Source organism: Leuresthes tenuis, unplaced genomic scaffold (assembly GCF_036924035.1).
Source record: "Leuresthes tenuis unplaced genomic scaffold, fLeuTen1.0.hap1 SCAF_18, whole genome shotgun sequence".
Classification (NCBI taxonomy): domain Eukaryota; kingdom Metazoa; phylum Chordata; class Actinopteri; order Atheriniformes; family Atherinopsidae; genus Leuresthes; species Leuresthes tenuis.
In genome coordinates this window covers 30,174,299-30,190,842 of record NW_027325372.1, presented here as the reverse complement: position 1 = coordinate 30,190,842, position 16,544 = coordinate 30,174,299, and the positions used below count along the sequence as shown (strand labels likewise).

The window sequence follows — 16,544 nt, the reverse complement described above, 5'->3', positions numbered from 1 at the left end:
CTATGGTTCTCAGCCGGAAAAGGATGGAATGCTCTCTCCGGGTCGGGAATGAGATCCTTCCCCAAGTGGAGGAGTTCAAGTATCTCGGGGTCTTGTTCACGAGTGAGGGACGAATGGAGCGGGAGATTGACGGGCGGATCGGTGCGGCGTCTGCAGTGTTGCGGGCTCTGCACCGACCCGTCGTTGTGAAGAGGGAGCTGAGCCAGAAGGCGAAGCTCTCTACTTACTGGTCAATCTACGTTCCCATCCTCACCTATGGTCACGAGTTGTGGGTAGTGACCGAAAGAACAAGATCGCGAATACAAGCGGCCGAAATGGGTTTCCTCCGCAGGGTGTCTGGGCTCTCCCTTAGAGATAGGGTGAGAAGCTCAGTCATCCGGGAGGGGCTCGGAGTAGAACCGCTGCTCCTCCGCATTGAGAGGAGTCAGATGAGGTGGCTCGGGCATCTGGTTAGGATGCCCCCTGGGCGCCTCCCCGGGGAGGTGTTCCGGGCACGTCCCACTGGGAGGAGACCCCGGGGAAGACCCAGGACACGCTGGAGAGACTATGTCTCTCGGCTGGCCTGGGAACGCCTCGGGGTCCCCCCGGAAGAGCTGGAGGAAGTGGCCGGGGACAGAGACGTCTGGGTTTCTCTGCTCAAGCTGCTGCCCCCGCGACCCGACCCCCGGATAAGCGGCAGATGATGGATGGATGGAAATCCAGGGTCACTAAGATAGCAGCACATCCTGAGTCAACAGTTAAAATTATATCATTAAAATCTCTCAGAAACGCAGATTCAGTACTATGGCGGGGCCTGAAGCCAGACTCAAATTTCTCAAAAATATAATTTCTCTTTAAGAAAGATAATAGCTGGGTAGCCATTGCATTATCCAAGTCTTTAGATAGAAGTGGTAGTTTGGAGATGGGCTGAAAATGGGAAAGGACAGAAGGGGGTCTAGGTTTGGCTTTTTGATAAGTGGCTGCACTATAGCATGTTTAAGAGGAGTTTGAAAGCACTCAAAGCTAAAAACAGGCATGGACCCACAAAAGAATAAAAGAGCCAGTGGAATTAAAAACTTTTTTGAAAAGGCGAGAGGGGACACTGTCTGTCGGGCAATTAGTAGGCTGAAGCTTATGTACAATATCAGACTCTGACAGTAACATTGGCTCAAACTGATTAAAAACAGCAGAGCGCATAGGGGTGTCAAGAACAGGGTGAGGAGCACCAACAAGTAGAGCTGCCCACAGAGCAGAGATTTTCTGGACAAAAAAGTTTAGAAAGTCATTACAGAGAGCAGGTGTTGGCACAATTGGATCAGTATTACAAGGGTTTACAAGAAAATCCAAAACATAAAATAAAAAGCTGGGCCTATTTACATTATTAGTGACAAGGTTTGAAAAAATAGTTGGTTTTAGCAGCTTTCACTGCACCCTGATACCCTGATAAACAATCATGAAATATATCAAATGACACCTGCAACTTGTCTTTCTTGCATCTTCTCTCAGCATACCTGCAAGAGCGCCTGAGAGCACGGATAGGTTAATTTATCCAAGGTTCAGAGGGAGCCTTAGGGGTTCGGCTCCAAAAAGGAGCAATATAGTCCAGAATGCTAAGACACTTGTTATATGTAAATATAACACTTGATATATTTGGGAGGTCGATAAACAACTTCAAATACAATGGGAGGAGAAGAGTTCAACAAGCTGCAGCTTACAGCTGGAGTAGATGGACGATGGGATTCCTCGACAGATAAAGTTAGATGTATACACACAAGCTGTCCCTCCCCCATTACCTGTGGTTCGGGGGAACTCAAAAAGTTACAGTCAGGAGGGAGAAGCTCAGAGAAATACACAGACTCACCAACTTGAATCCAAGTGAGTGTAACTCACGGAAGGAGAAAAAATCCTTCAACAGAAACTGCTATCAAAAATATATAAATTATTGTCTGAGATAGATGACACAATTTCTCTACCATCCTCAAAATGGGAGGCAGATCTATCCTTCGGTTCAAATTCTAATCATAACTTCACAATTCTTTTATACCAAAGCCGTGCTACAAAGCTAGAAAATTGGAATATCATATTAGAAATTGGAATACCATACAGCTGAACAATAGAAAGATGATGAAAGTGGATTTTAGAAAAAAATGTACAAGACCTAGACAACACATTCATCATGATCCGTGTTTTTTTTAATGCTTGTTCTCATTCTGTTGTTTGGGTTCTGTCATTTCTTCACTCACTTCCTTCACCAATCACTCTCCCCACAGTATTTAGTCTCCCTGTTTGTTTAAAGCATTTGTCAGATCCTCAACATTACTCTCCCTCGTGCTACTGAAACAGTTCCTTGTCTCTGTTTTGGTCAGTCTATTAGTTCCTTTAATTCAGCATTTTGATTTTGTTTTGTCATGCTTGGTTTTTGTGTGTTTTTCCAGCTTTGCCGCACTTTGTTTTAAAATATATAGTTTTCAATTCGTTTTTGCTTCCTGGCTCTCACTCCGTGTCTGCACCTGGGTCCTCCTTCCTCACCTCCACCATCGAACTGGACTAGACTGGACAATTATGCAACATAGATGCTGTTTAAGAGGGGAGAAAAGGAAGTCTCAGTAAGATAGTCTTGCAGTATGATACTCTTTATCATCTATAAGTCTGTGGTGAAAGGTGCAACATTCTTAACATCCATCTGGTGAGGCATCAAAGTCAGTGGCTCAAAGAAAGAGAACAAGGTGATAAAGAAGACTTCCTCTTTCCTGGACACAGCTCTGGAGCTCTGAGAATTGACTGTGGAAAGAGAATTTAAAAGAAGGCAAAAAAAAAAAAAGACACCAGGTCATCCCAGCCCACTGCAATAAACGTATACAATGACACTTTATGATGAGAATTTGTTCATATTTTCATATGACATGCAAACTCCATACAGATGGGCCCCAGCTGAAATTTAAACCAGAAACCCTGTTGCTGTTAAACGACAGCACACACACTAACACATCTCCATGCAGCCCATACATTTTGACAGGATGGGATTAATAAGTATTATTTAATCAATTTAATCTAAAGTCTTATAGAGGTTATTTTTGTATATTTCTTTTCATTCTGTCATATGTAAAACAGGTATAAGGCTGGTTTGTTTTCTGAGCATGTCACATGCCATTTATATACACTATATAGTGTATATAAATGTTGCATATGAAGGTGACCAGTAGAGTCATGAGTGGATATCCAACAATATCCAGTTTTATGCCAAGTCCAGCATCAAACTGGTTGAAGTTGGTAAAATCAGTTTGATGAAAAGTGGTTGCTGCACATCCACAGTCTTCAGCTAACTCTTGCTCTAATATTGGCCTAAAATATAATGGCATATACTTGACTCCTACATCCTCCGAGGATGGAGGTAGATGTAAGATGTTTTTCTCCTCAGTATAGCTGACAACAGAACACCTCCAAGCTAATCTGGCTTTACTGGTCTTCCTGGGTGAATGCAAGGTGGCGGGGCTCAGAGGTCAAGGCTGAACGGAGGAGGCAGGGTTCATTTTAGGAAAGACACAAGTTTACACTGAAAATCTGAGCAGCTCCTTGAGTTAGATATTTTCTAACCAAGAGGGCCCAAAATGAAATGCCAGGCTAACTCAGTTGATACTAACTTCAGACACTCAATTATCTCAAGAACAGATAAGTATTTTTTCACCATGTTTCTTTTAAATTATTTGAGAATTAGAGACTCCCAATAAAACCCATTTGAGGCAAACCCCACAGAGTAAATCCTGGAGCTAAGCTGTAAACATGTTTATGCTTACTGCCTTTTACAGGTGGGTTGATATGTCTCAAAATCAAAAGCCAATATCTCTGTAAAAGTGGTAAAAATGTGGTGAATCATTAGAAATAGTGTGCAATGTTTTTGTGTTGAATTGGTAAAAGTTAAGCATCATGGTTGCCATGTTTGAGCGGGCCTGTTGCATATTAGTTCAGTAAAAATTTAAAAATGAAAATAAACGTAGCAATGCCACTGATACATAAATGGCTAATTTTTTTTTGTGTGTGTGGCTACAGATGCAGGAGTGATTTAAACTCCAGTACTATTATTTGGGTGTGTTAGTCGAGTTTTGAGACGCTCGACTTTTTTCATCTGACCAATATGTACATTCAACATTCAACGTCCAGCTTTGGTCAGACAAACAATATAGCTTCTTTTTTTTTCTAGTGTCATGTTAACTTGCACAGTGTCACTTTTGTATTTTCTGGAGATGATATGACATATATTTACTGTCACTGAAAAGAACAATTTAGGTATCTCTGTAAGTCAGGGATGTCCACATCCGGTCCTCGAGGGCCGAGGTCCTGCAGGTTTTATATGTTTCCCTGTTTCAGCGCACCTGCTTCAGATCAACGCATCATTTGCAGGCTTGTGCAGAACTTAACAATCTTTTAAAGTGATCCATTTCATCTGAATCAGGTGCGTTGAAGCAGGGAAACATCTAAAACCTGCAGGACAGTGGCCCTCGAGGATCGACTTTGGACGTCCCTGCTGTAAGTCAAGCTGTAAACACGCTTATCCTTTCTGTCTCTTTGTTTCTACATTCAGCCTCAGTCAACCATCGGGCCAAAATGAACACATGAAGTTCTGAAAATCACAAAGTTTGGTATGTCCCTCCTCATGGAATCACCTGGTAATAGATAAAGTACACAGGCATTATGAACAATTATGCCAACAATGGCAACAAACGCTTATATGAACACAAGGTTAAAAAGCAATTATATTAAGCTCTTAAGAAGGCATTGCCTCACTCTTCAAAATGAAAATCATAAATAAAAAAGATAACATGAAGTAATTTCTGTACGTTGTACTTTATTTCAAAGGCCAGCAATTTGTTTCAGAAGTGTGAATTTTTTCTATCACTGTGCAATGGGAATAGTTTTCTTCATTTGGGTGCAACATAATCATGACAGTTGATTATTGTAGTGTGCTGGGCAACTGCTCTATAAAACAGTCATCAACATTGTTTTGTAGCATATTGTTACATTTACAAAATGTATTTGGGAAAAAAAAGAATAAAGATTCAATCTTAATGAACGTGAGGACAGATTTGGAAAGGCACTGTACCCCCATGCTCCCCGGGCGCTGTGAATGGCTGCCCACCACTCAGATGTATGGCATCTGTCTCTATGAGTGTGTGACCCTGTGCATGTGCATGTGTGTGTCAACAGGTGCCAACCTGGATGGGTTAAAAGCAGAGGACAAATTTCGTGTGTATGCATGCATGTATGACAAATAAATCTGATCTTAATCTTAATACATTTTAAGTAGGGCAGTGTCTGAAGTCAAATGTTAGTTTGATAAAAAGTGCTATTCATTTGATTCTAAAGAAAGAATGTGGAGAATATAGAAAGTCAGAAAGAGAGAGAGAGAGATAACCAAACAAGGAGACAGTGAGAGGTGGCAAATGAGGAAAAAAAGATAAGTGGCAAATGAGAGGCCTTCTCCTCTTCCTTTCCTAAAGGATAACTTTCATCTTGCTGAATCTGATTGACAGCTGTCACCCACACCCTTAGTGTCTGTTTGTGACTGGAAACCGTGCACAAGTTGAAAGAAAATACTAACTGTAACTAAGATAATTAATACACGTTTCCTGGTCAGGACAGCAGCAACATATTACATATATTACTGAAATAATGTTATATTAATTGTAGTAGAATATATTTTCTATCAATACAAGATACCCTCAATGATTTTGTTTAAATGCCCAATATTGGCTCCCTGAAAGATTCTATCAGCATAGCAGTTCAAAACAACATCAATGGGAAAGTAGGACCTTTGATCTTCCCATTTTGGTTTACATTTCCAGTATATTTTAATGTTGTTGGACGGGTTCAAATTGCAAAGGTCAGGCAGAAATCATGCTTATCTCAATATAAGCTCAAGAGATCAGGGCCATTCGATGTTGCTACTCCAATTGACTTGAGATAGGAAAAACAATGATGCCAGTAAAAAAAGTTTTCCTAATATTAATACAAAAAAATCTGCAATATTTTTAATATTATATCTATACAGCCAATTACCACAATAATCCAAACAAATCTTAATCTTCTGGATCAAATCCAAAGGGGGCTCCATGATGGTGTTGTCTCCTTCCTCCTTTAGTCCACCAACATGTGTGTTATGTTAGCTGGTTATTCTAAAATTACCATTAGTGTGAGCATGTATAATTGTTTGTCTTATTTGTGTCTACGTTGGCAGCTTAGTCAAGGTGTACCTTGCCACTAACCCAATGGCAGCAGGGATAGGCTCATTTACAGTTACTTTACATTGTTTTCTTTTTTGTTCATCTTACTTTTTAAAATCTACTTAGTGATTTACATATCAACCTGTCCAGGGCGTACCCCGCCTCTCCCCCGATGACTGCTGGGATAGGCTCCAGCCCCCCCGCAACCCGACCGACGGATTAAGCTGGTATAGAAAATTGGATGGATGGATGGAAAATTTCATTCCTTGTATTATTGCTTTTCATCCTTTTCTGTATTTATTTTAGTATTTTCTTTTTACTTTTCTGTCTCTGTTCTTACAATTGTTTGCATTTCGGATTCATTATACAAATAAGTTAGGCTGTCTTTTGAGATTGTGTCATGGGAGACCCGTTTCACTACGTAGCCACTGAGACTGGAAGTGGGAAAGGCCAACGAAAGGCAGTTAGCTTAACTTGCAGTCAGAACAATGGCCTAAAAGCAGTCAGCAGTAGTGTTTCTTTTAACTCTATAAAGAACAGCTATACTTTAGGCAAACTGATCAGTAACTGAGAGAACAGAAACTGTCACGTTAAAAAAAAATGCTACTTCTATCATAGTATAAACTATCTGTTCTGCCATTCTGGATTAACATACTCACTCATAAGGAACTGCTAAGACTAATAGTATTACGGGCTACGCAGTGCTATTTCTCAGTCATATACATTCACACACCTATGTATGCATTGTGGTAATGTGGGGTTGAGTGGCTTGCCCCAAGACACTTTGACATGTGGTCCAGGAAAGACGGGAATTGGAAATGACCTCTCTTTTTCCTGAGCAACAGCTGCATCTAAATGCAGAAATTAATAATTTGGGGGGAATAAATAAATCTGGAAAATGTGAGGGAAAACAACAAATTGAACAAAAAATAATTAAATAGAAAATGTAGGTAAATAAGTCGGGGTAATAAAACAAAACAAGGTTAACTGAAAGGCTAAAGTTAGGAAAAAAGCAGAAAAATGTATAATAAAGATTTGAATTTCTTCTTTATTGGGATCTATAGGCATATCAGTTTGTCTATTGAGTCATTTATTGTAAAATTGTTTTTGCATTTATTTTTAATTATTATGGCAGTTTTAGTCCGCCATAATGCCAGTTTAAAATGGCTAAAAATGTTTCTCTAACATGGTGCTTTTTTTTTAGGTCACAAAATGTTAAATTACCAGTATTTTATTCAGTAATTAGAATGAAATTGTATTGCTATTATTTTGAGGTAGTATTTGATTCTAAAACTTCACAATTAATCTCAAACTAATAGAATTGTTCTAAATCTTCTTAAAACAGGACAAAGTTGGGTTCATTGCAAGTTTTTAAACTGCTGAATAAAATCACCCCACAATTCACTCTAATATTTTCAGCCTACACATGGATCAAAACTCTTGTTTTTATTGAGGAGTTTTTATTGATTTTTTTTAATTTATTTTTTTTGTAAAATTTCCATCCGTATCCTCAAGCAAGGCGACAGCATTCATATAGCAAGTCAATGTAGCCTAACAGGATGGAAAGATCTTAAGTAGAAGATAACAGACATGGCTGGTAATTTCCATCAGTGGGTGCTGTGACTGTCAGGCTTTGTAGCAGACACGAGCTCTGATAGCAGCTCTATCACTTCTGAGGCAGGGGGTAAACATTAACCCCACCCCCCGCTTCCGTTGCTACCTGTTGGCCTGCTCTATTTCACTGGTCAGCCTAGGTTAGGTTAGGAAGCAAGGCAATCCGCCATTATGCTATTTCTAATCTACTGCCTTCTTCATTACTGTGTCATTACTACAACACCACTACAACATCTTTCTGCTGCAACTGATTAAATTTAGTCTAGCAACTGACAGTGAAGCACTTTTTCCTTCTTGTGTGGAAATGATCAAGTAATTAGGCCTCACCAGAACATATGATTCTTATAACTGAAAGAAATTGTGGAATGAGAATAAAAAAAATGTATGTGTATACACACATATGTATATATATATATATATATATATATATATATATATAAAGTTTTCATCTCAGTTCAGTCACTTCATGTCAGTTTCACAAAGACAGGTATTTTTAAACTTAATTCAAATTTCATTCAAAACAGTAATTTTGTATGCTTTAGTAATCATGAGGATATCATTAATTGCTTATATGTGCCTGTGTTCAGTGTAATGTCATGTAGTTATGTAAGCTGTTACGTCACAAAATAAAACAAGGCACAAAACATATTTTATAAAAGAATATGTTACATCTTACTTTACATCCAAAGCACTTCAAATGTAACCACATTTAAAAGTAATCAGCGCCTATTACATCAAAGGTTGACTGTATATAACATGAGAAAGTTTACACTAATTATGATTACAATTTTCATATGTGCTGCATCTTGGGAAACAGCTAAAAATATTGTAAACCTCTTAGTTACTTCACATTCTTGCAGAACGAGTGATAACACGACAGTCTTTCAATTGCGAGATATTATGTAAAAGTTTGGACCAAATACATGGACGGACATGGATGGATGGATATTCCCACTGGGAATATCAAAGCATTTTGTTATATTATGTAGTCATTTACTTCATCAAATTGTGAAAAGGAAAAATAAATGCATAGATTTACTGCAACCTTGAGAGCCATATAAAAAAAGTAAAGTTGAGCCTTAACAGTAAAGCTGTGGTCTGTAAAACTAATACAATAGTCTCCACCAAGCTGAAGAGAACATTGAGCTGTTAGATTAATGTAGCAGTTGAGAATATGGCAACTGCTCCTTGGCTCCCCCGCAGTTGTGGGATGTAATAACACTGTTAAAACAAATCTCTTTGTGAGCCCTGCACAAGTACAGCAATATACATGAATTTGTTGGCATTGCTATTGGTGCTGGAACTATCTCAACCCCCAGGCACTCCAAGGTAGTTTCAGAATATGTATAACAAAAGTCAGTGTACTTCAAAATGAGTCACAGGCACAAAGTTTTAAAGTTCAGAAACTTTTCATGTTATTTTAATTAACCCATGATTTTCACATAACTGTGGTTAATTAACTACTTAAATGAAAAAAATTGAAGCTTTACACAATAATATAAACAACACTGCAGCACCATTGTTAGGTTCCTATTATCTACTATTCAGGTTGATTTTAAATGTTAAATCTTCATTTAAAAAAAAAAGAAAAGTAAAAACATACTTTGGACTCCAGTCACTGGAGTATCTAAAGATGTGAAATGGCTGTACAAGATTATCTAGTTGCTCCCTTACTTCATAGACACTCCTCCCCCTTACCTGCTTCAAAGCACTGCTTTCGAGCTGTCATACACTTTGCTATAAAAGGATATCTCAATGTAGAGAGAGAAACAAGGTGATTAAAACTTCCCTCAGGATCAAACACAGGTCGAAAGCAGTGGAACTACTCCCTTCAACAATCAGCTCTCACTTTGACCTCTGAACTAAAAATGCCATTGAAAATCAAGAACAGAGTATGAAGAGAAAAATAGAGGCTGTAGTCATTAATCACAGACTCCTACCTTTTTAAATACACTAAATACACACACACTCACTGATATTAATACCCGTGTCTGTTATGGGAATAAAAGACAGGGTAAAGTCAGACTGGGTGGTCATTCTGTGATTATTTTTCAAGACTTTTCAAATTGAACACAATTTAAAGATCCAGATCCAAAGGAGAAGTCTCTCATTTTCTCATTATGGATTTTAATAGTTATCTATGGAATAATATATGCAGAAGTGCCTGAGGCACATTCAAACACAACAATAGCTGCTGTTATCATTGACTTTGTGGCTGTTTTTTGGAAGCATACAGCTGCTCAGGGAGACCGAGCTCAGATCAGATAGCTCTTAACTCACAGGCACATTCAGAAAGGTTATAGTTCATGTGGTCGAGACCGAGGCAAGACGAGTCACCTTGATGTGAGTCACCTTCAAGGTTCTACACAATCAATTCTCCATCATATCAGTTCTAATTACATTTCAGACTTGATTCTTTATTTTCTGAAACATTTTACTAATTTGAAGAAAGTAGCAAACTACTGAGATTAGAGTTTAAACATTTTGTAGATTAAGAAATTAACCAATCAATTGATGTAAATTAAAAATCTTTAAATAATTCATCTATATCAATGATATAATGAGTCACTTAAAAACATACCAACTTTTTCTGATTACAGATTTTTAAATGCTATAGCTATCTATATTTTGTTTATCTTTTATATTTGCACACTGATTTGATCACTTTTGACTTGCTGATGAAATATACAATTTAGTTTGTGCAAAATGTAGGCTCTTACATTAATTTTCCAAGATTTTCTAACATTTGTTAGAATAAGGTATCAAGGATAAATACTGAGTGGGACATTTTACAGTATGAAGTTTAGCTTTTTAGTGCTCTCTTATGGACACACAGTGTAATGATGATAAAATTACAGTACCTTTGGTATTTCTTGATTTTTTTTTCATGATTATTTTACAGATAAATGTCTGTAAATTTATGTAAAAAACTAAGTAGCCTATATATGTAAAAAAAAAACACCTATGATTTATCAAATGTCCAATGTCAGTTGAGCTCTACAATTTGATTCCATTAACCTTTTAGCAGCATTTCAATAATACAAATCATAAAACACTTTTCTTAAAATAAAAAAGGCAATGTGAGAGAAACATAAGAAATGTCATTCATAAGTGAAATTACAGCAAATGGAGTGATCATCTGCAGTTTTCATTCTGTGAAACACCTAAGTACTTTACTGTGGACCATTCTCAAAAACACATAAAACCTCCTTCAGTTTCACTGAAAAGTTTCCAAACTCCTTATCTATAATACAGCATTTGATGCAACTGTGACCCACTTGTCATCTGAGGGGCAGTAGAGTCACTGAGAGCAGTCTGATTAATGTTACAGAGCAGAGTAACAGAGCTAAGACAATGCACTGGCAACTGAAACAGGGGAATTGCACTGTAAATCTCTGAGATTGAACTCTCAGCCCTTTTGTACTGTTCTCTCTTCAGTAGCCGAGTATCGATGTCTTAAGTGAAGCTTCCATGCTGTTTTAAAAGCTAAGTAGCACAAAGGTTGAACAAGGGACTAAGAGAAATATTCACTTAGACTGAAACACATAACACTACACACACTCAACAGTTCTCATTTAATTGACCATGTGCTGCATTTGTTCAAGTAAGTACAGGCTTTCACACGAATGCCATTTTCTATATAACTGAATTATTACTGGTCTGCTTTTTATTTTAGTTTGAAATAGTTCATGCAAATATATAGCTTTTTCATTATTTTATTATTCAATAATATTATCAGCTCATTTAGAGGTCGGTGAACTAACATGTTGGGGGATGGAAGATGAGTGGTGGTGATCACTAGGTGTTCATTGTATGAACTGGGCAGTAGTGATCTAACTGGTAATTTCATTTTTTTTTTCATAATCCACTATGCAGAATTCTTGACATCTGTGCACCATTTGATATTAACAACTTATGGTGACATCAGTGACTGCTAGCAGTGGGACCACTGCATCTGTTTGCCCTCAGGGAAAAAAGAGGGAAGAGGGGCTACGGATGTGCCAGTGGTGTTGCCGAGAGCCAGAGAGACCTCCCTGCCCTGACTAAAATTCTGTACCAGGAGCCAGTCTGCACCTTTTTGTTTATTCCCTATGAGGAGCCAAATTTATTAGATGATGATAAAGAGGATGACCACAAAGTCCACAATGGCTAATTCACTGGACTTATTGCAGAATCAACACAGGTATACATAAAATATATAGATAAAGAATAAAAAGTGCTCCTTATGCAGTTTTTCAGCCAAAAGAACAAATATGATAACCCTTTTCATTTCTACACTGAAATCTCTGCTTTTAAAATGTTTTACATTTGTAAATAGTCTGTCGTGTATAGATGAACTGACCTAATATCAAAACTACAATACAAAATATTGTTATACATGACAACTTGTTGACATGCTAGAAGAAAGAAGAAAATCCCACACGAGAAAAAAATTAAATTAAATGCAATTTAACTGCAAATTAAATCTTCTGAAACACATGTAAATCTTAAAGTAAAAAAACTGATCCATTCAATACATAATTTATATGTATCATAATTGGCAGAAATAAATTACAAACACTCCCATAAAAGAGATTTTACAAAATTTGCTATTATTTTTCCATAAAATTCTGTTAAGCAGGAAAAATAAGAGGCTTGCTTATTATATAATGGACTTAGGTGATCATCCACTCTACAGGCTACTGGTCAGCGATCTACCTGGGCAGTGCTCTTGTCAAGGTCAAGGCAGAGCTCTCAAGACAAAAAGCTTGAGCAGATACAAGAGCATTTAACATAAAAAAAAAACTGTCAAAGTTCAACTTTAATATCCGCTGCTGAGGATATGTCACTGGTTTGCCCAAAAAGCTTCATTAACTGTTGACGGTATTATTTGGAAAGAGAAATGGCACCTCCAATATGCATAATTTAAAACTCACACACAGAGACGGAGTAGTAATACTGTATTGAATTTACCGCTGTTTAATGTCTAGTTAAATAGTTTAATGTCAAGTTAAAGATATCAGGGGAAACATTTCAAAAAGCTGAAGAGTGGTCACAATTTTGACTATGCTGGAAAAAAAAACCAATAACCAGAGAAAGTTCTAAGTATAATTTTCCATTTAAAAAATCTTTTTAATAACGAAATGTCATTATGGTCACATCTATCATTATTTCCTGGTTCTGTAGATCACAATCAATTCTTTGTGTATGTCTGATGGAAAAAGAGTGCTGAAATTATTTTGGTGCCATGGAGAGCTCCGCACCATCAGGTGTGCATTAGTTCTTCTTTTTTTTTTGTTCTAAACAATAAATCAAGAAACCACACATATTCTAATGCTAAACCTACTTTAGCAACATTGTATAATAATGCCAACTAAAAAGTTTGTTAATATTTATCTTATATGTATATATGTACTGAGAAGTTTCATGATCGTTTCTCTAAATTTGCTTTAGGTAGGCAGATTTCCTTGATGATTACACTTTTTTTAGTGAAATCTACCAGTTGGATATGGTGTATCATCAGGTATAACTTATAAATTATATTATAGTAATTTGTCATGAGTAAGAAAGACAGGTATTAATGTATCTTCAGAGAACCATGTCTAATTATTAAACAGTGGGATTTAAACACTGTTTTCATTTTTTTTATGTGAAGTAGGTACAGAATATAAAAAACTAAGTTTATTTTCTCCTCTCTTATTCCATTTCTGCAGAAGGTTTAGAGCATTATTGCTTTTTTTGTGTGTCAAGGACAAGAGTCACACAACAAAGACCCACTGCCAGTTTCTGAATTACACTTATATTAAACTAATACGTCAAAAGTGAGTATTTTCAAGATTGTGTGTACAATAAGAAGTATTTTTTTCATTTTGTACATTTTTGTGGGTGGCCGTTGTTAGTCTTTTCATTTAATACTTTAAATAATCTCACGAGTGTGTAATTGGTCTCCAGTCAAACCGGCTGCTCGATGTGCGTCAGGTAACTGAACCGTGACTAAGAATTTTTCACTTTAATAGGGCGCCCTCTTGAGATAAGTTTAATGCTTGTCATCCGTACTGGTCACTGTTTTGAGCAGATACTTTTATCTTATTAGTCGTTTTATTCTTTAAAAAAAGAATATTTCTGAAAATCTTTCATCTTGTATCAGGTATATTGAACCATTTCAAATGCATGAAATTAAGATCTCCTCGGCAATATCAATTATTCAATTTTACACATACCAGAAATTCGTACAGAAAAGACCCACCTGGTGCCTATTCCTCTGATTATTCCTCAATAAAGTTACAAAGAAGTTAGATAAAATATGGAAAAATTTTCCCTTACACATATGCCATATTAAGCAGCCTAATGTGAGATGCAATAATGTGGAATTCCCGAACAGAATTCCTCTGTCCGACCGCAGATGTGTGTGGATTCCACACTGTCGAACCAAACAATGCCCTCTCTCATAGTGAGAAAATAACAAGTATCCTTTCTAATATAACTGTGAGATGTAGAGAAAAGTTCAGAGAGAAATAAAGACCAGGAGAATAACTCACCAGGCAAAGTGCAAGCGTCTGGAGGAACACGGCGCACCTAGACGTCATCTGCATCCTCCCGGAGCTCAAACTTCCACTAATTTCCCTCGGCTGATAATCGCGGCTCTGACGACCATATATCCACTTGATATCCACCTCACAGCACGGTCAAGGTCCTCAGATGCCCAGGCAAAAAGGAAACTACGCACCCCATGACCGCAGAGCAAAGCTGAGAGTTGGAGATTGGGGATGGAGAAGCCGTTGAGGCTGCACGTGCTGCAGGTTCGGGTTAAGGGTGAAATAGGTCGACAGAAAACAGTTACTTAAGAGTTAATCCAGGTATTGGGAGCAGGAGGGTCATAGCTGAGGGCTGGTTTGAGTCCTGATTTTCTGATAGATGCCGCAAGCACCGGTCGGAGCACACCAATTTAAAAAGAATGACTGGACTTCCCGCTTTATAACGTGCGTCGACAACACTAACCGGTAGATTCTCCCTATGGGGGAGGGACTAGATGAGAGCGAGAAAACAAGTAGGAAAAAATGTGAATAAATTTGTTGAAGTAAAAGCAGGAATATATAATGCGAACGTCCCACTCTTTCTTACTTTTCTCTTTAAATAGAAGCCATTAAATAAAATGCATTCAATCTTGGCCGACGTTTGGTTCATTTGATGTGAATGAATGAACTGAGAGTAAGTACCCCGCTGCCAGTAACTCTTGGCAGCGCCCTGCTTTGTCTACCCCACAAACAAGAGATCCATAAATCTGAATAGGCACAACAACGCAGCTATATTTTTTTTAATTCTGACATTCTAGTATGATAAGAGTACTCATTATTATATACAGGTTATGGAACTATCAATATTTTGGCAAGTAATAAATCATTTTACATTTTACTTTAGTAACATTACACATTGAAATGACCAGGTTTCTTTTATTTGTTGAGTAAAAATCCTAAGCAAATAAATTAATAGAACTGGGCTGTTTTGGAAACCACAAACAAAATACACATACTATTTGGGTTTGTCTCATCCAGAAACTGCTCACCAAAAAGCATTCCTTCGTGAGCAGAAAACTGAAAATAAAAACATTTCATGAAACTTTATTGCTGCACATTCGTCTACATATGCAAAATATTCACAAATGACTTGTGTAACTTACTCAGCTGAAATAGTTGTTTACAATGAGATGCATTTGGTTTCACAACTCCAAAATTAAACCAGACCAAAACCAAAACCAAAACTTTTTGAAAATCAAGGAAAGAATCCGTTCCAGGGGGTAATTTAATTAACACAGACATGTGCGACCTCATTGTGCGACAGACAAATTTTATGCGCAAATACGATGCAATTATTTGAACCGCAGTGTCTTCGGTCACTCAAGCCATCGCTCACGACACCCGCATCTGGCCAGGCACGTCAGCTGAGTGAGCGTCACCGGAGAGAAAGGGCCTCTCAGGTCCGTCGTCTACCGTACCGTAGGCACTGCTGCAATGATTGACAATCAACAAATGGCTGATCACTGCTCAGATCATGGCACTGCTGCAAATCGATGGTGGTTGAAAGATAAATCTTACGCGAACAAGAGGAAAAAGAAAGCAAAACAAGAAGCTGCTTGAGTCTCATTTGAAGAAAAATGTGAAAAACTGACCAGGAGAGCTGCAATTCCCAACAAGGTAGCAGTCCAGCATTTGTATATTGAATACTGGATATTCAAGTCTTTTCAGCTGTAAACGTTAGCCGTTATCATCAATAACAATCATAACAAAATCCAGGCCCAAGTTTGATCAGGGTCAGTGCTTCCATGATCTTATCCCTGCTAGAGTTTTGCTGTAACTTGTTCCTGATATTTGAATTGTACAGATTATTTTGGGGTGTTCAGTGGTTAACACTATGCCGCACAGCTGGAGGCATTCCAGTTTGAATCTTGGGGCCTGTGTTTGTGTGGAGTGTGCAGGGTATTATTTGGGTTCTCTGGCTTCCTCTCAAAGTCCAAAAACATACATGTTATACGTTGATTCTAAATTGACCTCGTACTGAATTTGAGCCGCCTTACTTACTTTTCTCCTTGACCCTGTGTTTGCCCTGTGATGGATAGGGGACTTGTCAAGATTGTACCGGATGACAGCTGGGATAGGCTCAGGCTCCCCTGTGATCCTTAATAGGATGAAGCATGTACTGAAAATGGATGGATTGACAGATGGTTGTTTTAGATATGTATCATGTAAACATAATACT

At 37.8% G+C, this 16,544-nt stretch overlaps 1 protein-coding gene across 1 annotated transcript in view; it reads right to left on the bottom strand.

Moving 5' to 3' along the window:
- The window catches only part of nxph1 (neurexophilin 1), a 74,405-nt gene extending 59,649 nt beyond the window's left edge, over positions 1 to 14,756 (bottom strand). The window contains exon 1 of the mRNA XM_072370752.1: positions 14,330 to 14,756. Coding sequence (XP_072226853.1) covers positions 14,330 to 14,383 — 54 coding nt within the window. The 5' untranslated portion in view covers positions 14,384 to 14,756. The remainder of the gene's footprint in view (positions 1 to 14,329) is intronic.
- Between the last annotated feature and the right edge of the window lie 1,788 nt (positions 14,757 to 16,544).